Source organism: Lissotriton helveticus, chromosome 1_1 (assembly GCF_964261635.1).
Source record: "Lissotriton helveticus chromosome 1_1, aLisHel1.1, whole genome shotgun sequence".
Lineage (NCBI taxonomy): Eukaryota > Metazoa > Chordata > Amphibia > Caudata > Salamandridae > Lissotriton > Lissotriton helveticus.
In genome coordinates this window covers 1,289,464,370-1,289,488,657 of record NC_136057.1, presented here as the reverse complement: position 1 = coordinate 1,289,488,657, position 24,288 = coordinate 1,289,464,370, and the positions used below count along the sequence as shown (strand labels likewise).

The 24,288-nt window shown below is 42.3% G+C and overlaps 1 protein-coding gene across 1 annotated transcript in view; it reads right to left on the bottom strand.

Annotated features, from left to right (window-relative positions):
• Nucleotides 1–7,388: 7,388 nt before the first annotated feature.
• The window catches only part of LOC144763885 (hyaluronidase-4-like), a 59,414-nt gene continuing 42,514 nt past the window's right edge, over nucleotides 7,389–24,288 (bottom strand). Inside the window, exons 2-3 of the mRNA XM_078649887.1 lie at nucleotides 14,348–14,437; nucleotides 7,389–7,790 (exon numbers count right to left, since the gene is read on the bottom strand). Coding sequence (XP_078506013.1) covers nucleotides 7,389–7,790; nucleotides 14,348–14,437 — 492 coding nt within the window. The remainder of the gene's footprint in view (nucleotides 7,791–14,347; nucleotides 14,438–24,288) is intronic.

The following is a 24,288-nucleotide window of genomic DNA, read 5'->3' as shown; positions in this document are numbered from 1 at the left end:
AAAGAACATGGAAATAATAAATATAAGTGAGAGATGTTTATGCATCAAAATGGGATACCGTAGAACGACATGTGTGTTTGTGTTCAATAGACATCGCTGCGAATCAGGGATACCAAAAGCTCTCTGTGGAAAGACAGCGGAGCAGTTGCAGATGCGGATGTCTGACTGGGAGAGTGGCTGCTTTTCTTCTGCAGAGGACAACTCACTAGCGGGTGCAATTCTGCCCACTCAAGTGTTGTCAACTAGTTCCCGTCTCCCATCCCTATCATGCAAGGGAAGAAGCATTGGCTAAGAGAGTGAGGCCCCCCCCCATGCCCATTGGCAGACATACAGTGTTCAATATTCATTGGACTTGAGGACCAAGTAAATGCAGACTTCACAGAGATTGGACTGAAGTAAGTGTGTGAGTAGGAATCACAGTCAGTGTGTGAGCAGGTAAGTGTCAAGTCAAGTCAAGTCAAAACTCACTTTATTCGATTAAATAAAAATCATAAAAGTATACTATAAAAATACATAAAAACATCATACAAAGCTTTAAAAATACCGTACATTTTAAAATTCATTAACAATACATATAAAATGACCTGGCACACAAGAATAACACTGTTAGCAGGAAATAATTCATGTTCCTTTTTTTTCCAAAAGTATATGTTAATAGGGGCAAAGCTGAGAAATTAATTCATACTACCGGGTATAGGGCAAACATTTACAATAGCTCCATCTAAACTCGTGTGGGATCTCTTCCGTCTAGCACGGATAGATGCAATCAAAAAATTGGCTACACCGAACATCACCCGATGATTTTCCATTAATTGTAAGAACAACAATGCTGGCTTCAACTGTAGAAACCCCATTTCCCTCAGGAGAGGCTTGATGTACTTTGCCCTACCTTCAGAGAAGAAGGGACAGAAAAAAATAAAATGTGTCAAATCCTGATCGGAAAAATTATCACATTCACATGGGGCATTTTCCCATGGCATACACCAATTTTCATAATTTCCCAACAGAAAATGTGCCTGATTGAATCTAAATTTGGTTAACAACCAACGATGATAAGGACGTGTGACAACAGACAAATAGGGTTCCATTGACATTGAATTAATCAACAAAAAATGTGATCTTACTGTTGGTTTAGAGATCTCAATCGACTCTCGATCCATTTCTCGGGCCCTAATGAAGTTCTGTTTCACCCAGTTAATGTCATCTTTACTCAAATTTTCCGGGTTTGAATACAATTCCGGGCGACCCATGAGTGCAGTAGATGTTTTGATGTATGCCAACCATTTGATATCAGCCACTCTATCCCGCCCCAAACAATCCTTAATAATTTTATGATTCAGTGTAAGTTTGGGGTTAAGCCAAGTTCTGATCCATAATAAAAGCGGTGCCATGTTTAACATGTCCGCAATATAGCCCATACCCAGCTCTGCATGGACCGCAAAAGATGAAGTGGATTGGGGAAGGCCCAGGAGAGATCGCAAAAATTTGTTTTCCTCTCTCTGAATCAAGGTTAGATCTTTATAACCCCAGATTGCTGCCCCATACCTGGCTATGGCCATAGTTTTGGCTCTATAAATCGCCAGAATGGCCTCAGGCGGTTTCCCACCCAATCTTTTTGCAAAGCCAAGTATTGCGGCCGATGACTTTTTCACTGCTACTCTTTTATTTGCCACTTGGGGGACCCAGCTGCCCAGGTCATCAAACACCACACCCAGGTATGTGAAAATTCTTACTTTTGATATTACTGAGCCATTGCACAAGAGCGTCTTGGTATTATTCCTCCCTTTCCCCACGAACATCACGTGCGATTTCTCCACATTAATTACAAGTTCCAGGTTTTGCATAAAATTCCCGAAGGAATTTAAGAGGCGTTGCAAGCCTATGGGAGTCCTGGACAGCAGCACAGTATCGTCCGCATATAATAATACTGGTAATTTGGTGCCCCCCATACATGGGACATCTGCAGATGCTGCCGCCAAACTTGCACTTAACGCATTGATATATAAAGAAAATAACATTGGGGCCAAAATACACCCCTGTCGTACTCCCCTCCCGGATTTAAAATCAGCCGTACACTTCCCATCTTGTGACATGCGTATAGCCGCTTTCAGATCCCTATGCAGATCGGCCATGAAATACACCAATGCCCGGTCTAGGCCCATATCCAGGAGCATGGTCCACAGCTTTGACCTATTAACTAGGTCAAAAGCTGTGGACAGGTCCATAAACGCTAGATAAATTGACCCCCCTGCAGCCACAGTGTATTTGCTGACTATTAATTGCAAGTTGAGACACTGATCCTCAGTACCTCTACCAGATCTGAAACCATACTGTGCGTCACACAAGATGTCGTTATTGGTTTCCCACGTTGCAATCTTATTTAGGATCACCTTCCCCAATATTTTAAAAGACGAATCCAGCAGTGATATCGGTCTATAACATCTTGCGTCCCCCCTCTGGCCCTTTTTGAAAATAGGGACTATTATAGACCGTGACCAGGTCGTAGGCAATCTTTTTATGTCAATGCTGGCCGTATTAAAAATATTTGCAAGGGCAATAGACCATATGGAAGGATTAGATTTATACATGTCTGCCGGGACCCCATCTGGGCCCGGCGCCTTATGAGCAGTAGTATCTTCAATAGCCTTTAGAACTTCCTTAACGGTGAACCGCAAAGGTAACCCTGGTTGTTCACTTAGTGTTGGCGTAAATGGGTCTATCTGAAGATTACTCCCATATATTTTTTCAAAATGGAGCAACCAGTCTTTTTCCGATATATTTAGTTCCAACGGGGAGTTTTCCTTCTCGCTGAACAAGGGTGTATTTATGATTTCCCAGAATTTGGAGCTATCCTTCAGGGTAGCCCGATCATAAAGTGAGACCCAAGCATTATTCTTAATCTCTTTCTTACGTATTTCTACAACAGACTTATAATTTTTCCTTAATCTAGCCACTACTTCGGTATCCCGGGGTGACCTTTTTAATGCTGTCAATAAGTCTCTGTGGGCCTTTGAACAGTTTGCATCAAACCACCCATGCAGCTTTTGCTCCTTATGTTTCGTCTTAACTGTTAAAATCGCGCTTACTTGTTTACAAATAATATCAAATGAGCTGATAATGTCACCTCCGAACTTAAGTGGGTCCAGACAGGTATTGATTTCATCACCCACCTTCTCGGTAAGTTCACAAAAAAAATCCTCTGGGATAATTTTACCCCACTTGACCCGCCTCCCCTGGTCTTGCACAATTAAATCCAAAGGTGGGTTAGTCTTTGGAGATGTGGATAATATCGCTAAATTTTTATTACTTAATTCCATAGCTACTAGGTTATGGTCGCTAAAAGTACTTTGTACAGCATTATAAAAAATAACATTTTGTAACAGACCTGGGGACACAAATATAAAATCAATAATAGAGTTCGAATCTCTTGCGCTAAAAGTAGCTACCCGTTCATTAGGGTTGATAAACTCTGGCTCAGACAAATCAATATCAGACAGTAGTTCTTCTAGCGCGACCCCCTTTATAGAGTGTTCAAAATGAGATTGAGGGAGACAATCCATATCTGAATACACCCTATACTGACAATTTTGCTGACACAAGTGTGTGTTAAAATCCCCAAGCAAAATTAAATGAAAAAAAGTGGTTTGACTATCCTTATATGTAGTTAAAAATTTTGCTAAAACGTTGATATTTTCATTACAGTGAGTACCATGAGGCGCATTATAGAAGTTCACATAAAGTATCTTAACATTATTGGGTAAAGTTATTTCACAGGCTAAGAGATTATGGGATGTGGTGCTTACAATCTGCGCTACTCCCCTATGTTTAACGGAGATGAGGAACATGAGCCCACCTCGATTTCTACCTGCGCTGGAACTTTGAGCAGCTTTAAAATAAGAAGTATAGCCATCCAGCCAGAAGTTACAATCTCTATCCCAGGTCTCCTGAAGGGCCACCACCTCATAGCCCCTTAGTTGTTCCAACCATATAGCGTCATCTCTTTTGGCGCGGAGACCAGCAATATTCCAGCTTGCAATCTTAACGGTCTCCCCACCTTCCCTTTCAGTAGTGGTAATAGATTGGGTCTGGTCCGTGTCAGCAACACGGCCAGACAGTCAATCGTTCTCATCTAGATGAGACAAGGCAGTAAATCTATTTGTTAGAGTTAAGGTAGCCCGATTAATAGCTCTGATGGGATCAGTATAACTGGGCTTAAAGTTAGGTTTTTGCAAAGCCCATGATGACAGACTAGAGCTCCCTCTACAAGTACCATGCTGCTTATCCTTGCCTAGGGGTAGTTTGGGGGTAGATGGCGGGGGGTAAAAATAACCAAGTGGTACAGCTCGGATCCTACCCTCCTTAACATCCGTTGCATCCCAAAAAAGGCGAGCGGCCTCATGGGGGCTATCAAAATTGACAATAATACAATCGCCTGGAAGGATTTTTGCTGTATACCCCAACCAATCAACCCGCCTTCCCATAGTGATATGGGTAGATATATCCCTTGCCCCTGTGCAGTTTTCATCACACCATGCTTTTACATTTGCTATCAAGGAACACTGGGGCTCCTCCTCCCCTGGGTTCAAATGTGGGATGTTTACCAAGACCGCAACAAAGGGGGTCGCCTCTGGTGGTAAGTGAGTACGTGGTTTCCCCCGTGTTCTTCTTCCCACCTGTGACTGTTCCTCTAGGCGAACTAAGGTATTTCCAGCGACATTAATCATCTTATCCCCAACTTGAGACCTCATCGGTTGAGCAGTCGCCCCAGCCAGATTAGAGGCGCGGTTTGAGTATGATGGCATAGGGAGAGGTGGAGGGAGAATTGAAACTATTGGGGTAACACTCCCTATCCCCTCCATTGGAGTTTCATGTTGGTCATTGGGAGCTGGTATAGCCATGGGGGGGGGGTTTGGGCAAGCAGGTGCTTTAGGACATAACTGCATATTTAACCTTTCACATTTCCCCACAATTTCCGAAACACAGTCTTTTAAAGTCTCCACAATATCGTTAGCAATTTGCACAAGGGTACTCTCAATTTTATCAGTAAACATTTTTTCCACCATGGCTCTTATGCTTTTTCCAAGTCTCCTAGCCATATAACGGGATGTTACAACGTGCTGCTTAGAGTTCCATTTAGTTCTCTTTGAGCCCCTCTTGGTACGCTTAACGGCTGAGGGTTCAGGGTCTTGAGGACAGCTATGGTCTACAACAGCGCCCAACAAGTTAGGATCATCAGGGATTACAGCAGTACAAATGGGTAATAATGCCCGGTCTTTAGCAGTAATGATCTGGACCAAGGGCTCCAGAGGTATAAATTGGGACCCAGACAAAAGGGGCACCTGGTGATCTAGCAGAGGTGTGTCCAACCCCAGTTCACGTTCGGTAGCTGCAATCTCCTGGTTCAACTTCCCTACAGCAGTAGTTAAGTAGGACATGATGCTGGCAGACGCTGCGCCATTCCGTGGGACTTTTGATTTGCCCGCGCCAGCAGTGATAGATGTTTGAAGTTTCCGCTTACCCATATTGTAGGTTGGGCGTTAGGGGGGTGACCGTCCCGTCCCTCGTCGTCCCCGGACGGCCACAGACGGCCCGCCCTCTGCCCGGGCTCCGCCCGGCGCCGTCCGCGCGCGTCCCGCGAGGCGGGAGTAGAGGCTCGCTCTTATGCGCCTCCGGGCGCGGGAGTGTTACGCTGCTGCCGGTGTCCCCGTGTGAGAGCAGGGGACGCTGGGTAATGTAGTCTCGACGCTCCCCCCTCTCGGCGGCCGCGGTGCTGGAGCGGCGGCGGGGGAGAGCGGAGCAAGTCTGCTGGGTAGCTGGTGAAGAGCAGGTAGGAGTTCAACAACAATATCCCCAAGCTGGCTGACACCCCCGCTCGCCCGCAGGAGAGGCTCGCTCTTATGCGCCTCCGGGCGCGGGAGTGTTACGCTGCTGCCGGTGTCCCCGTGTGAGAGCAGGGGACGCTGGGTAATGTAGTCTCGACGCTCCCCCCTCTCGGCGGCCGCGGTGCTGGAGCGGCGGCGGGGGAGAGCGGAGCAAGTCTGCTGGGTAGCTGGTGAAGAGCAGGTAGGAGTTCAACAACAATATCCCCAAGCTGGCTGACACCCCCGCTCGCCCGCAGGAGAGGCTCGCTCTTATGCGCCTCCGGGCGCGGGAGTGTTACGCTGCTGCCGGTGTCCCCGTGTGAGAGCAGGGGACGCTGGGTAATGTAGTCTCGACGCTCCCCCCTCTCGGCGGCCGCGGTGCTGGAGCGGCGGCGGGGGAGAGCGGAGCAAGTCTGCTGGGTAGCTGGTGAAGAGCAGGTAGGAGTTCAACAACAATATCCCCAAGCTGGCTGACACCCCCCAGGTAAGTGAATGAGCAAGTTATATCATTCGCATGTGAGGTACTTAGTAGGCCAACCGGGAACATGTGTTTATATCCCACATCATGCTCTTCAGTAGTGGCAGCCCTTAGCTCTTTGTCTAGAAAGCTGCGATTACATCAGCCACTCAACACTAATTGTTGTTTGTGTTCATTCTTGGCTTAGAGGTAAGGTCATAAAACAGATGTTGGCAGTGGGTATGTTTCCCTCAAGGTGCGTGAGATTCTGGTCACAGGTGCTAATAGTTTTATATTCTTTGAGAATCAATAATCTCCATAAATTTGACTCATAAACTATTTTCTTATTACAGGCAAGTTCTGACATCAGAACGGATGTGTAGTAAGAAAAGCACATCCCTAGTTGCTTTTAGTAACTTATTATAAGCGAGTAGTGACTTTTGTGTTGTTGCCCTTGCTCCCATCTTTGCGACCTCATGTGTGGGAAGAAGACACCCTTGTCTAAAAGGAAGGGTCACAGAGAAGAGAGGCCACATATTGTGGGACTGCAGCAGAGGAGAAGACAGGGGCAGCAGGGGCCACGTGGTGTGGCCAGCAACAGAGAGGAAGATAAGGCAGAGAAGAAGTCAGAGGCCGCGGGGACTACGCACTGCAATTAGGTGGCAAAAGAGAACTCCAGGATAACACAAACTCATAAATTATAGGGCATACCATGACCCCTCACTGGGTATAAGAAAATAGAAAGTCATTTTGTAGTTCCATGTTCTTATAAAGGCACGCTGTCTTTCAAACTCCTTTGTGACATGGAACATTCCCATATTATACAGTAAGGGTGCATTTTCCCATATATTACACAGATAATGTTGGTCAATAGCAGCTGTTAATTACCCTTTACCTCGCCTTCAGCCTATTGTTGCAGAGTGGTCATTTAACAGTATGTTATGGTAGAGTACATGTCCTTTGTACATCTGATGTATCCAACTGAATATTAAAATGAAAAGTTGGCTTGTCATAAACATTTCATCTCTTTGCATCTTTGGATCACTCTCTTTTCTCACAGTTCTTTTGGTTCAGATTAGTGGGACAAGAATTAGAATGCATGCTGTTGACCATAGTGATCTGGGCACCAAGGAGACAGCAGTGTTGTGAGGCGGTTCACTTGGAGGTCTGAAGCTTGAGCAGTCGCTCCCTTCGTACCCCTGGTAGCAGTGGCAATTAAATTTTGTCGCCATCAGTTTCAAGTCTTCATCAGATGCTTCTCCAGTGACTGACATCTCTAGATCTTCAGAAAGGTGTATTTTGTAGTTTTCGGGGTTGAGGTGGAGGTAGTCGAGGGAATTCCAGCTTTTGCGCAAGCACCGCCCATTGTTCTGGCAAAGATGTTGGCTGCACACTTCTGCAGCTTTGGTCACGTTGGTGAGATAGAAACCCAAATCTGAAGTAACAAAGTTCTTCACCTTCGTGCAGCTGTCCTGTAAGTATTAGAGAGATGTGAAATATTTGAAATCAGCTTTGTCTTGTTTACAATGCATTTCAAAATGAGGTTTTAGTATTCACTGATCTGTATCAGTCTCATAAGTACCCAATGAGATTTAAAAGATTGGAGTATGCTCCTGCGTTCACATAACATATAAAAATTTAGCACAGTCATGAACAGCTGCCCTCTTTCTGAATCAGTTTGAATATCAACGTCACCGTCCCTAGTTGCAAATATGTTTTAGTCATCATTACCATCTTAATGAAACTGATAGTTTAATCTCTTGGTTTTGCATCAACACACCCTGCTCAGGGTTCTGTTGGTCATTATCATTAGAGTAATCAAAAGTGGAAAGTTTGTGGCTAGCATGGAATACCCACCTGAAGCCACCCGAGAAATACAAACCCAATTAACAATTTTCCCTAAAAACCTAATATGAACCACAGCCCAAAACTGAAACAGAAAATGTAAATTTGTCCCTACTGGAGAAGGCGTTATGTTAATTGAACTCAAAATACGACCCTGCGATTTTGAATGTGAAAGGTTCTATACTGAGACACAATTGAGCTATGATATCTGCAGGTCCTTTCATAAGTCAATACAAGTTAGCATTATCTGCCCAATCTATATTCATGTAGGATAAATCCCCCATCATTACTGTGATTCGGATGTCATGGTGTCTTGTCTCGGCCTGTAGAAAAGCTCACAAACTGAGAAAGAAAATGTAGACCTCTATGTAACAAATATAAGACTAAGGGACTGATATGGAGTTGGGTGGTAGCATAACATCTTTTAGTTGTTTTCTGGAGGAGCATCCACCAATTATTTATTTATTTATTAAAACATTTATATAGCGCGAACAAAGGCCCTGGGGCATCTCGGCGCTGAAAAATTTCTGCAATGTATAACCATCTAGGGGACTGAGATTTTATTGTTTAAACAGCCAGGTCTTAAGCTGTTTGCGAAACATCCAGAGATTGGTACTCGTTTTAATGGTAAGTGGGACAGTATTCCACAGTTTCGGGGCCGCTACAAGGAATCTTCTGTCACCCCACGCTACTGATTTTGTGCGTGGTACATGTAATTCCTGTAAACAAGATGAACGCAACGTTCTAATCGGGTGGTAAGGGATGAGATTTTGGGTAAAGAAATCAGGTCCAATATTATGTAAGGCCTTATATACCAGGCAGAGGGACTTGAATTCAATCCTCTTTCTCACCGGTAGCCAATGCAGCTGTCTTATGGTGGCTGATACCGACTGGTATTTTGGAATGCGCCCAAGTAGCCTGGCGGCAGCATTCTGAATGATTTGCATTTTTTGAAGCACCTTCTCTTGGGCGCCTAAGAACAGAGCGTTACAATAGTCTAAAGTGGAAAGAACCAGGTGAGTGACCAGGGTTTTACCAGCATTTTCAGGTAGGAATGGCAAGATTTTTTTTATGAGCCGTAGTTTATAAAAAGCAGAGGAGGAGATCTGATTTGCATGAGGTAGGAAATTCAGGCGGTTGTCGAACACCACCCCTAAGTTCCTCACCTTGTCGGTCGGGTCCGGGGGCTGGCCCATGGAAGAAGGCCACCAGAGTGAGGGCCATTCCGGGGATAGTTTGCCAAAAATGACAACTTCTGATTTGTCAGAATTTAGTTTCAAGCAATTGGCAGCCATCCAGCTCCCAATTGCCTGCATGCCTTGATTGAAATTACTGGCAATCTTAGGCCCATCATTCTTGACTGCTAGGACCAACTGGGTGTCATCTGCATAGGAGGTAAGGCTCATCCCATGTGCCTTCATGACTCTGGCAAGGTCCGACACGTAAATGTTAAATATAGTCGGACTAAGGGATGAGCCTTGAGGAACTCCGCATGGCAGTGACAGAGGAGATGATTTGAAAGGTCCGATGGTAACCACCTGGGACCTCCCCGCCAGAAATGAAGCGATAAGTCCTCTGGCGTTCCCTCGGATGCCCAGGCCTCCGACACGGTCGACCAAAACAACATTGTCGACCGTGTCGAAGGCTGCCGATAGGTCCAGTAGAATAAGAACTGCTGTTCCTCCTTCATCCCGGATTGATCTAATATCATCCGCTGCCTTAACCAGGGCAGTCTCTGTTCCGTGGAATTGGCGGAAGCCGAACTGTGATTCGTCCAGTAACCTGTTTTCCTCGACAAAGGAGGATAGTTGAAGGTTCATAATTTTTTCAACTACTTTCGCTAGGAGTGGGAGACTAGCGATAGGACGATAGCTTTTAGGATCATCCTTGTCGAGGTTGGGTTTTTTAAGGAGGGGTTTTACAAGGGTCCTTTTTAAAAACTCTGGGTAAATGCCCGTGCAGAACATGGCATTGCAGATCGTGGTCATGGACGGAAGAACTATTTCAATGATCGGGCGTAAGATTTTCAAGGGACATGGGTCCGAGGCAGAGCCTGATTTAATGGATGATATGATATTCCGTACCTGAGGGAGATCTACTTCTGTGAACTGCAGGAAATTGGGACCATTATGTGAGGGGGGAAAAGTGGGAAGAGTAATTGCATTATTGGCGAAGACTCGGTAAATGTCCTCAACTTTACTAAAGAAAAAATTTGCTAGGTCGTTACAAAGAGATTGGGAAGGGGGAGGGGTTAAATCAGAAGAAAACCCGGTTAACTGTTTGGTGGTTTCAAACAAGAGTTTACTGGAATTTTTGGCTAATTCTATTTTTTCACAGTAATATTTTTTCTTTGCCTCACAGATTAAGATTTTGTATTTGGCCATTGCATCTTTATACTTGGATTTGGCTTCATCAGTATAATCTTTCCGCCAGTGCCTCTCGCTGTTCCTGCACTGTTGCTTCTGGATGCGTAACTCAACTGAGTACCAAGGGGCCGACGGGGCAGATCTATTACGGGATCGTTGTTTGGTCTGAACTAGTTCAGAAGCTGCAGAGCTTACCCAGTCATAGTATTGGGATATCGCAATATTGGGGTCAATGGATAGCAACGGGGTGGTATCGGTAAGGTTTGATTCTAACCTAGAGGTGTCTATGTCATCCCATGCCAAATAGGGTTGACGGGGGTTAGGGCCTGATTTGTCTGCAGGAAAATCCTGTACTGACAATGATGCCAGAATAAGATGATGGTCAGTCCAGGTCAAAGGAAGTATTTGGGTAACTTGTAGGCCCACTGTATTAGTGAATATGCCATCCAAAGAGTGGCCACCATCATGCGTGGAGGATGTGACCAATGGGTGAAGGCCAAAAGTGGTCATATCTGCCAGAAGAGTAGCCGTATCTGGATTTTCTGGTAAATCAAAATTAAAATTAAAATCACCCAGGATCGTGAGAGAGTTGTCGAGGGCGGATACTTCCAGTGTAGATCTAAGATCTGAAATGAATTCATTCCTGGGCCCCGGAGGGCGGTATAAAAGGATGCCTTTAAATGTGTAGGTTGGGGACAGATTAATGGCAAATTCTAGGGCTTCACAAGAGGATCGGGTAATCATTTTTGTCCTGACGGAAAAAATATCACGTGCAATAATGGCAATGCCACCACCTTTTTTCTTGAGTTGTCTGTCCAGTCTGTATATAACATACCCGCTAGGTACAGCAATCGCTACATCAGGGCTGGACGCTTCGTCCATCCAGGTTTCAGTTATGAAGAGTAGGTCTATTTTATGATCATTGATCAGCTCGTGGATGTCCTGGCGATGTTTAACTGCTGAACGGACAATAGAGAGGGCAATAATGTATGATTTCATATTACATTTCATGTTACAGGGGGCCATGTTATAGGTAGAAGGTATAGGGGCTTTACAGCCCCAGCAGCGTGAGACCGGGCTGGTAAGCAAGGAATAGGGATTTGAGAAAGTACAAGCCTGAAGGATCGGAGGACGTAATTGCCGAAGCTGGAGGGAAGTGTAATAACCTCCTGGTGGCAAAGGGTGAGAGCCAGGGGGGGTGGCCCTAGGCCCGGGCCAGGCGCGGACGGGCGCAGACGGGCTTGCCTTTGGCGCGCCTTCGGCGCGCCGCCAGCGCGCCCGCTGCGCCCGCCCGCTGCGCCCGCCCGCTGCGCCCACCCGCTGCGCCCGCCCGCTGCGCGGTCGGGTAAGTCCCTTGCTTATATTCATGGTAAAAGGGGCGTGGGAGGGTGGGAGGGCGCCGAGCAATCCGGCCAGCCTTCCCAATCAATAATGGCGCCTAAAGTAATGCTCAGGGGTTCCCAGCGCCTGATAATAGCGGCGTGGTGGGCTGTAGAAGAGCCTCGGCGATGTAATCTCGTCTCGAGGTAGGGTCAGGAGTTAAAAATGGACTGTTTAAAATATAATACACAATTTTTAAAAAATAAGCGATTCTTGAATCAATCACCTTTTTTTTTCCCACAGAGTGCAAGGGAGCACAGAGTACCTCCGGCTTTCCGCCTCAGAGGGAAATAACAGCAGAATCACTGGTGGCTACAATGCCTCGCCCTTAAATATCCAGGGAGGGCGGGAGGGGCGCAGAGCAATCCGGCCAGCCTTCTCAATCAATAATGGCGCCTAAAGTAATGCTCAGGGGTTCCCAGCGCCTGATAATAGCGGCGTGGTGGGCTGTAGAAGAGCCTCGGCGATGTAATCTCGTCTCGAGGTAGGGTCAGGAGTTAAAAACGGACTGTTTAAAATATAATACACAATTTTTTAAAAATAAGCAATTCTTGAATCAATCACCTTTTTTTTCCCACAGAGTGCAAGGGAGCACAGAGTACCTCCGGCTTTCCGCCTCAGAGGGAAATAACAGCAGAATCACTGGTGGCTACAATGCCTCGCCCTTAAATATCCAGGGAGGGCGGGAGGGGCGCCGAGCAATCCGGCCAGCCTTCCCAATCAATAATGGCGCCTAAAGTAATGCTCAGGGGTTCCCAGCGCCTGATAATAGCGGCGTGGTGGGCTGTAGAAGAGCCTCGGCGATGTAATCTCGTCTCGAGGTAGGGTCAGGAGTTAAAAACGGACTGTTTAAAATATAATACACAATTTTTAAAAAATAAGCGATTCTTGAATCAATCACCTTTTTTTTTCTCCACAGAGTGCAAGGGAGCACAGAGTACCTCCGGCTTTCCGCCTCAGAGGGAAATAACAGCAGAATCACTGGTGGCTACAATGCCTCGCCCTTAAATATCCACGGAGGGCGGGAGGGGCGCCGAGCAATCCGGCCAGCCTTCCCAATCAATAATGGCGCCTAAAGTAATGCTCAGGGGTTCCCAGCGCCTGATAATAGCGGCGTGGTGGGCTGTAGAAGAGCCTCGGCGATGTAATCTCGTCTCGAGGTAGGGTCAGGAGTTAAAAACGGACTGTTTAAAATATAATACACAATTTTTAAAAAATAAGCGATTCTTGAATCAATCACCTTTTTTTTTTCCACAGAGTGCAAGGGAGCACAGAGTACCTCCGGCTTTCCGCCTCAGAGGGAAATAACAGCAGAATCTACTATATACAAGATGGGGCTTTCCTTGATGCATTTACATGCCCTCAACAGTACCTTCTCTTCCAACTTTATTTTCAATGTATTGTACAAAGACTGCACCCATTCAGAACAAACTAAAGCACCGAGGCAGATAACTGTCAACAGATTTCTCCTAATCTCTACCCACCTCCTTTAACAAGGGGGTTATCTAATGAAATAGATTTCAACCGATGCTTCTGCTTAGACACTTATTAATGCTGGAGGTAGAAAGAACCCCAAACTATAAACAGTAAGACTGAGCATACAGTGTGATTTCTACTTGTCCACATTAAGTTATATCTTTCCAAAAACCACATCACATGGAAAGTTGGCGCCAAGCCTGGGAGAGAGCAAGCAGAGGAAAGACTTACCATGGCACACAATTCTGATTCCTTGATGTGTGGCGCCTTAGCCTGTCAGACAGGTTCCAATGAATGTTTTAGGAGGAACCCCAAGTTAACACAACCAACACCAGCATCACAAACCAATGGAACTCTCCAGCCTAGAGAGAGCATGGTGAAGGAAAGTCTGCTTGTGGTTTCACACTTTTTCCACTAAAAAGAGTATTTTCTGTTAACACCAACATTTGTAAATCAAGATGTTGGCAGAGTACAACAATGGCTATAAAGCTATTATGAGTTCCACAAACCCAACTAAGAAGATGTTTGTTCGAAACAAGGATGGCACTTGGGATAAAGGAGCCATGGAATAAATTCAAATCTGTACATATTAGAATTTTCAAAAATGTATTGGCTCGTGTGGATGATACATTGCGGCAACAAAATGGTATGTCCTGAAAAATATGTTGATAAATAATACATCAAAAATGTTTTCTGTCTCCTTCAATGACTTTCATCGTGCTTTACATGAGCAACTACATTTTTGTTGTAGTGTTAAGTGACAAATGCACTGAATGTTCCTGGATTCGAGGAGATAGCAATAATAGTATGCTTATATATTTATATGTATTTGTTAATTGTAGAATAGAGTTCCGTTCTCGTATTGCATGTTAATGGTATTCTTGTGTGGTAAAAAAAACACTAGCACCTTTTTTCAGTCAAAAATACAGACAGCAGCTGATAATACCTGTTAAATTACTCACCTTTGATAACGCCAGGTTCATGTCACCCCAAATAACAATGCCTGCCACTCCCAAAGCTGCACTTTCTCCAATAGTGCTGACGAGGTCTTGCTGCATAGGAAACAACACCATTCTTTATCAGCCTTCAAAATGAATATTGATTTTCCACATTATTAGCAGTTTCTATTGCTTCAATGCAGCCTAGTGAAAGATAGTGGTCAGGAGTATTGAAGGACGCATACCTCCCCTGCCTCCCTCCCCCTTCGTGCCACATCAAGAAAAAGTAATCTAAGTGAATAAGAAAAAACAAGGACAAAGACACCAGAAATGCCCATTCTTTAATCCCAGAAGCAACCATTTTGAGATGCAGACATTAGAATTGTGTAAATTTTCTTTAATCAATCAATGTTTCTGATCAACGCATATTCACAATTTCCAGATATTCATATTTACAACATGCTTTCAAAGTTCAATTTTATAAAATATGTATTTGAGGTAAATTTGATTTGTGATCCATATTACTCAATAATAAACTTTACATTCCTGAATGCATAAACACTCAAGATTTCTGCTTTGACAAAGTTACAGAGGAAACTCATAAAAATGTAATAGGCTATACTTCTGATTGTAGACACCCTGATTCATGGAATACTGTTTTCAGGTAAATAAACTTATCAATGCATCTTAAATAGTATACCATGTATGTTTGTTTCTAATTTTTACATTCTTTCCTCAATTAGATTATTTGCTGTCCAATTAAGGCATAATTTATCACATTCTCCTCTCTCTTAAATCACTAACATACAACTAACACTTGGAGAAATGTGGTCTGTTCCGTAGGGACACAACTCTTATCAGATCCCTCTTAATCATGACCTCCTTTACATACATCTTTTAAAATGATTTCCTGAATTTATATCCTTAAATAGCCTCTTTCGTCGACAAAGGAAGTGACAAATGGGCCGAGGCAGGTTATGGGATTTAGATATTGTGTTTGTTTAATTTAGGGAATATCTATGCAGTGAGATAGACAATGTAGGGTAGTGGAGAAATGTGTTTAAAGAACGGTTCAAAGATTTATTCATTTCTGAGTCCATAGACACATCTTGTTTATCCTAAAACATAAATATTTCAATATGTTCCACTGATTCCAAATGATGTGAATGCATCTGTGAAACATTTTACAGCAAAGACAACAATACACTGATTTAACTGATTCAATGGGCACTTTTGTGATGTTTAGTAAAATCCAAAAGATTACCTAACACCAACATTATTTGGAGATATGTTTCAGAGCTATCCCTATAATGTTCCATGTTCAATGCCAATCTTCTCGTGAAATAATATGGCTTCTCTAAGATCATTCAACTACACATTTTACATTTAAAGTTTATGGTATGACAAAGCTCTTATTATATACCACAAGTTCATGCAGTTTAACCTGATGGATAGTAATATAATTTTGTCTCTGCACACTTTCTATTCGTACTAAAATTAAACATACAATTTTAACACATTGTATTGTTTAGCGCATTCCAGGAATGATTTATAAGTTAATAGTTAATAGATATGAAGACAATGCCTTTTCAACAAGCAGCCAAGAAGAAAGAGTAGAACATGTGGACCACAACCGAAAAAACTTAGAACCTCAGTTGCTCAAAGGACACTAGAAGAAGGAACCACCAATGAGGTGGAGGGAGAAGAGACCACGAGGGATAGTATGCCCACAGGTGAAGACAATACTTGGTAAGAGGAATCTGATGATAGTTATTTTCCAGAACAGCATACGCGACCGCTCGCAATGAGAAAACCGACCGACTGCTTTGAGAGCTCTCGCCGGGAGGTTGATTTTCCGCACTCACCAACTTGACGTGGATGATCGTGAATGAGGAAAAATCTCGCCGGGATGTGGATTCTCTTGATGTTGACGAATGCGAGCGAAGAAAAAACTCTGCAAGCTCCGCGTAATGTGGAGTGTGGAAAACTCTGTAAACTCCTGTAGTGGAGTTCACCACCCAGGCTTAGATAAATTTAACAACAGCATGTTGTTGGATTTATCAATACCATTCTCCTAAGTCCTAGAATGGTATTTTGTCTGCCAAGCCTAGCATTAGGTATTAATTAATAACTGAACACCATGTTAACCTATATGGTTGGGGATTGAACTTGGCAATTTCTCCAATACCAGGGCTTATAAAGAACACTGCCTATATCTACAGGACCCTCCACCCCTGGGCAGACTTTAGGGGTTCTGATTATGTAAACATTTTGAGAAGAACTTTACAAACAATGAGGGAAGTGAAATGTGTAATTTTCCTACTCCAGCACGTATAAAACCTATTTTATAAGGGTCCTCCTTATAAATACCTGAACCTCACCCCTGGGACACCTAGGGGAGGCACTGGGGCTACCCAATATGCCACAATATGGAAGTTTACTATTTTTGAAGTGCCTGAAAGACCAAGGTCGAGTTTGAGCACAGTTTATGGGCTTCTTTATCCATGTTTCTTCAAGGTCACCTACAAGGACAGGAAGACTAGCTTGGAAGACCCTAAGGACCTTAAACAATTAATCAGTAAACACAAAGGAGAAAATATGGAACTCCGTAAAACTTGATTTGCGCAACTCTTATTCTTGTTTTGCTTTTTTTTGTTTGTTAGTGTTTTGTACAGGGTCTACATTCCTTTGGTCTGTTGGATCGTGTTGTGACGGTTGTTGTTGTCTTCCCACTTCCAGTCTTCATTTTTCTTGTGTGCTGTATCAAGTTTTTATCACATGGCAGGCCTGTCCGGTGTTTCTTGCTTATTTGGATATGTTATATAAAATTGGGAAACAATTTGGGCTAAGATACACGCTACTTTCCGCTCCGCCTCCACTACCTAAACTCTATTTTATTTCTATAATAGACAATATTACACTCCCACTCACTTACATCAGTTTGACCTAATCAACGACACCAAATGTTAGTCTTGTGCCCAAGAAAACTGTGAATTTTTGCATATGTTTTTTGATTGTACCAGAGTTCAGAGTTTTGGGTTGTTAATATGGGATACGTTTATTAACATATTGTCCATGGTAAGGCGTTTAACACCGTTCATCTATTTTTGAGTAGTGTGTCCCCTCCATATGGCATTCTCGTAAGAGACTTAGGAAATCTATTGATTTGATGATAGCCCTGGCTTTACAAATTATCATATTCAATAAAAAAGACACTTCAAAAATCCCTTGAATTGATTTGTGGAATTTACTGGTAACCAGTCAAAATATCGAGTTTTTTTTATCGACTAGACATAATATCGAGTCAAAAATATAGAACAGACATAATATCGACTAGACATAATATAGACTACCAAAATATCGACTAGAAAATTTTAATATCGAATGTAATGGACATAATATCGAATCAAAAATATAGAATGGACATAATATCGACTAGACATAATATAGACAACAAAAATATATTATAGGGGAATAGGGTGGGAAGTAATTTAATTATAATTAATTAAATATGTTAATTTATGTATTGTTATTTATTTAGAATTAATTGTTAATTAATTATTAATTTTAATTGATTAATTGATCAATATTTTAATTTTTCTAATGTATTTTCTGTAGCGGGTTGTGGGTTTATAGGGGAATAGGGTAGGAAGTAATTTATTTATAATTAATTAAATATGTTAATTAATTAATTTGAAATTATTTTGAATTAAATGGTAATTAATTTTTAATTGGTAATTTTTTTAATTGTTAATTGATAATTAATAGTAATTGGTTAATTGACAATTATGTGAATACAATTTTTTTTCAGTAGCGGGTTGTGGGTTTATAGGGGAATAGGGTGGGAAGTAATTTAATTTTAATTAATTAAATATGTAAATTAATTAATTGACTGCTATTTATTTAGAATAAATTGTCAAATAATTTTTAATTGGTAAATAATTACATTTTTAATTGATTATTATTTTTTATTAATTGATTAATTGATAATTATGTGAATATTATTATTTTATTTTTAGTAGCGGGTTGTTGGTTTATAGGGGAATAGGGTGGGAAGTAATTTATTATAATTAATTAAACATGATAAATAATTAATTGGTATTTTATTTAAATAAATTGGTGATTCATTTTTAATTGGTAATTAATTAATTCTTAATTGGTAATTAAAATGTAATAATTGATTCATTTCTAATTATGTGATTTATATAAATTTATTTTCACTACAGTGGGGATTTTTTTTAAATTACCCCTAAGCTATCCAATGCTTTCCCTACTGTTGCACTCGCTGGAGTTGGAATAGTAATTTTTACCCCTACGCTATCCAACGCTTTCCCTACTGTTGCACTCTTTGGAGTGGGAATAGTAATTTTTACCCCTACGCTATCCAACGCTTTCCCTACTGTTGCAGTTATTGGAGTGGGAATAGTAATTTTTACCCCTATGCTATCCAAAGCCTTCCCTACTGTTGCACTCGCTGGATTGCGAATAGTAGTTTTTACCCCTACGCTATCCAACGCTTTCCCGACTGTTGCACTCTCTGGAGTGGGAATAGTAAGTTTTACCCCTACGCTATCCAATCCTTTCCCTACTGTTGCACTCTTTGGAGTTGGAATAGTAATTTTTACCCCTACGCTATCCAACGCTTTCCCTACTCTTGCAGTTATTGGAGTTGGAATAGTAATTTTTACCCCTACGCTATCCAACGCTTTCCCTACTGTTGCACTCTCTGGAGTGGGAATAGTAATTTTTACCCCTACGCTATCCAACGCTTACCCTACTGATGCACTTGCTGGAGTGGGAATAGTAAATTTTACCCCTATGCTATCCAACGCTATTCCTACTGTTGCACTCGCTGGAGTTGGAATAGTACATTTGACCCCTAAGCTATCCAATGCTTTACCTACTGTTGCACTCACTGGAGTGGGAATAGTAATTTTTACCCCTAGGCTATCCAACGCTTTCCCTACTGTTGCACTCGCTGGAGTTGGAATAGTAATTTTTACCCCTACGCTATCCAACGCTTTCCCTACTGTTGCACTCTTTGGAGTGGGAATAGTAATTTTTACCCCTACGCTATCCAACGCTTTCCCTACTGTTGCACTTATTGGAGTGGGAATAGTAATTTTTACCCCTATGCTATCCAAAGCCTTCCCTACTGTTGCACTCGCTGGAGTGGTAATACAAATTTTTATCCCTACGCTATCCAACGCTTTCACTACTGTTGCACTCTCTGGAGTTGGAATAATAATTTTTACCCCTACGCTATCCAACGCTTTCCATACTGTTGCACTCTCTGGAGTGGGAATCGTAATTTTTACCCCTACGCCATCCAACGCTTTCCCTACTGTTGCACTCTCTGGAGTTGGAATAGTACATTTTACCCCTACGCTATCCAACGCTTTCCCTAATGTTACACTCTTTGGAGTGATAATAGTAATTTTTACCCCTACGCTATCCAACGCTTTCCCTACTGTTGCAGTTATTGGAGTGGGAATAGTAATTATTACCCCTATGCTTTCCAAAGCCTTCCCTACTGTTGCACTCGCTGGAGTGGGAATAGTAATTTTTACCCCTACACTATCCAATGCTTTCCCTACTGTTGCACTCTCTGGAGTGGGAATAGTAATGTTTACCCCTACGCTATCCAACGCTTTCCCTACTGTTGCACTCTCTGGAGTGGGAATAGTAATTTTTACCCCTACGCCATCCAACGCTTTCCCTACTGTTGCCTTCTCTGGAGTTGGAATAGTAAATTTTACCCCTACGATATCCAATGCTTTCCCTACTGTTGCACTCTTTGGAGTGGGAATAGTAATTTTTACCCCTACGCTATCCAACGCTTTCCCTACTGTTGCACTTATTGGAGTGGGAATAGTAATTATTACCCCTATGCTTTCCAAAGCCTTCCCTACTGTTGCACTCGCTGGAGTGGGAATAGTCATTTTTACCCCTACACTATCCAACGCTTTCCCTACTGTTGCACTCTCTGGAGTGGGAATAGTAATGTTTACCCCTACGCTATCCAACGCTTTCCCTACTGTTGCACTCTCTGGAGAGGGAATAGTAATTTTTACCCCTACGCCATCCAACGCTTTCCCTACTGTTGCACTCTCTGGAGTTGGAATAGTAAATTTTACCCCTACGATATCCAATGCTTTCCCTACTGTTGCACTCTTTGGAGTGGGAATAGTAATTTTTACCCCTACGCTATCCAACGCTTTCCCTACTGTTGCACTTATTGGAGTGGGAATAGTAATTATTACCCCTATGCTTTCCAAAGCCTTCCCTACTGTTGCACTCGCTGGAGTGGGAATAGTCATTTTTACCCCTACACTATCCAACGCTTTTCCTACTGTTGCACTCTCTGGAGTGGGAATAGTAATTTTTACCCCTACGCTATCCAACGCTTTCCCTACTGTTGCACTCTCTGGAGTGGGAATAGTAATTTTTACCCCTACGCCATCCAACGCTTTCCCTACTGTTGCACTCTTTGGAGTTGGAATAGTAAATTTTACCCCTACGATATCCAATGCTTTCCCTACTGTTGCACTCTTTGGAGTGGGAATAGTAATTTTTACCCCTACGCTATCCAACGCTTTCCCTACTGTTGCACTTATTGGAGTGGGAATAGTAATTTTTACCCCTATGCTATCCAAAGCCTTCCCTACTGTTGCACTCGCTGGAGTGGGAATACTAATTTTTACCCCTACGCTATCCGACGCTTTCCCTACTGTTGCACTTGCTGGAGTGGGAATAGTAATTTTCACCCCTACGCTATCCAATGCTTACCCTACTGTTGCACTCGCTGGAGTTGGAATAGTAATTTTTACCCCTACGCTATCCAACGCTTTCCCTACTGTTGCACTCTATGGAGTGGGAATAGTAATTTTTACCCCTACGCTATCCAACGTTTTCCCTACTGTTGCACTCTTTGGAGTGGGAGTAGTAATTTTTATCCCTACGCTATCCAACGCTTTCCCAACTTTTGCTCTCACTGGAGTGGGAATAGTAAATTTAAACCTCTCGCTATCCAGCGGAAAAAATATTGTATATGTTTTGTTAATAATATGTATATATATATATATATATATATATATATATATATATATATATATATATATAGGCTCCTGAATCTCCCTCCCGTCTCGGAAAGAGGATATAAGCACTCCAGGTTCGTGACAGATATTATTTATTCAGCACACAGCAACGCAGATGGCATATGATATATATATATTTAAACATATATATATATTTTTTAAGTTACAATAATTATTAATGTTAAGTTTATTTAAGTATGTTTTAATTAATTATATTTATTATTATAGTACTTTAAAATTACTTTTAAGATATTTTAAAAAATCGATATTTTGACTGTCTATATTTTTTCCTATCGATGTTTTGGAGTCGATATTTTTGTACTTACCTGTTTGTAGATAGGAAGTCGATATTTTGGCATTCTATATTTTTACCTCGATATTTTGGTAAGTCGATATTTTGACTGTCGATATTATGTCAGTGATCCGAATTTACTATGTCATCATCACAGGTTAGACAGAGCCCATGCTACTACATTCCCCTTAACAATTCAAAGAGATCTGTTCTAGCGTCCTCTAACTTCATACATATCCAGAACTGTTGCCCCTGCTAGACCTGTGTGCACCGCTTTCGACCCCCCATGAGTAGCCACTATCTTCTTTGGTTATTCTGGTAACAACAGATGGTTGTTAACTATTTTATTTTAACCTTATTCTTAATATTCTACTTTTTTCCTTCTCCCTTTCGTCTTCTGTTCTTTCTCTTCTCTGTTTCTCTTCTTTCATCTCCATCCTTAAAAAGATTTTTAGAAAATGCTAGATTTATATATTAGTATTGTTCTTTCGACTCTAGGCATTATGTTTCCTCTCGCTATTTATTCTTAGTTGTTAATCCTTTTTAGATATAATATTTCACTGTTTTACATATTATGCTTACACAATGCTAGAGCAGATGTATATCATTTTACTCTGTATTGTTTAACAAATTCACTAAATAAGGCATCTCTAACACAAAAAAGAGTATGCTTTCCATTCAATCCTGAAAGAACAGGATGAAGTTTGGAAAAACGCAGGAATTCTGTGAGGTGAGAGCTCTAATTTGAACAAAACTTGAATATAATCTGCGTAGATCAAAAATACAACTTATAAAGATCCAATAACGTTTGCCTGTGTAAACAGGCGCACATTAAATAGTAAACATTGCCATACCTTTAGACTCCCCAAAGCTGATGGTGTAAAACTGAAGAGGCATGAACTCGGAATGGTCATACAGTAACGTTCTAATCAGTTTTAACACTGTGTTTACCTACAACTTATCTAAGGTCTCGCCAGGCCACTAACAGCACAGACTCTCTCAATGTCTCGATATACCGTTGGTCAATTGGAAATGAGCAAGACAAATTTCTCAATAAAGCCTTGCAGCTGCTGTACAACTGCCAGTCCCAGTAATTCAGTAGGATAACAAAGACTGGACATGGGGAAAGAGCTTATTTTTGCCCCATGTTTTTTAACAAACATCCCCATCTTGCCTAACAATGCCTTTCAGTAAACAATTGGCCTCACCTGTATGCTACCCATTGCTACATACCATATATGAGTGTTTTCTTTTCCATTATGGGGAGTTGTCATCTATGCACAGATACCTCACATATATCCTGTCTTAAACAATGCTATTCTATGCTTCTATATACATGGGTATAGCTTGAAAGCTTTCTTTGTAGACTGAGGTTTGTGTGCTCCTGTGTTTGCTAGATGACCTGTGGTCATTTGTATGGGTGTTTCCTCAAGGTTTAGATCAAGCTTAAAGCAGTACTTAAATCAATATTTTGTTCTGAGTGATTTGTAAAAGTAAGTATTTGTTTCTCTATGTCACTACTTACAGGAATTAGCTAACTATTGTGGACAGCTGAAAAATGTTAAATACAAAATTCATCAAATGAGATCAAACAGTTGAATTGGAGACCTCGGCTTACTATTGTGGTGTATTACGATTTACTCTGGTATCTGGCACCACAATGTGTTTTCTCCTACTACCTCCAAAATGTTTGCGCTGAAAGTAGTGGCAGCTAACTCGGACCAGGGGTGGTGGAGTGGGGAGGCTAAACAAAAATAAAAAATAAAAAGCGTACCTTCACTGCATGCCTCTCCCACCGCCGCACTCCTCTCCTCCTCTGCTGGAAGCACCAGAAGCACTCAGGCTTTCGGGCTCTCCCAGCCGGTCACGACAATGCAGGAGCAGTGTTGTAATTAGCCTAGTCATCCTCTTTGGACGCTCATGCAGTGCCTGGCAAGGCTAGGCATGGTCTCCATGGGGCTGTGTAACACAACCCAAAGGAGAACATTCCAAGTGTGCATGACAGTTTGGCCGGCCCTAGAGGCTCGGCCAAACTGTCATGTGCACTTAGAGGATTGCAAACCACTCCTCCCCTGCTCTGGTGTCAGGGAGCCAGCCCCGCATTACTCTCAAAAGGAAAAGAAAATGATAATAAAGTCTTGCTATTATCATTTTCTTTGTCTTTTTTTCACTGCTGCAATAGCAGTGGGGCTATCAGGGGTAGCTCCTGAGCTATGGTGGAGGAGTGTCACCTTACTGCTTTTAAGCAGTGAGAAACAAAAAATGACAATAACTCAAAAGTTACTGCCATTTTATGTTTCTATCCTGCTGCTTTGCGTCAGGTGGTTGGCTTGGCTGCTTCGGTCTGCGAGCAGGACAGGGGCGGAGTTGGTTGTCCACTCCTAAGTGCGCAATGACTGTTTGGTCGGCCCTTTTGGGTCATGTGCACTTCCCTGTTCTCTATGCAGGCTGCATTACAGCCTGCATGGAGAACATGCCCAACTCCCCAGCCCCTGGCTGAGTGCCATGTCACGAATCTCAGACCAATCATAACACTGCCATTACAGCATTGTGATTGGCTTAGGGGAGGGAGCCTG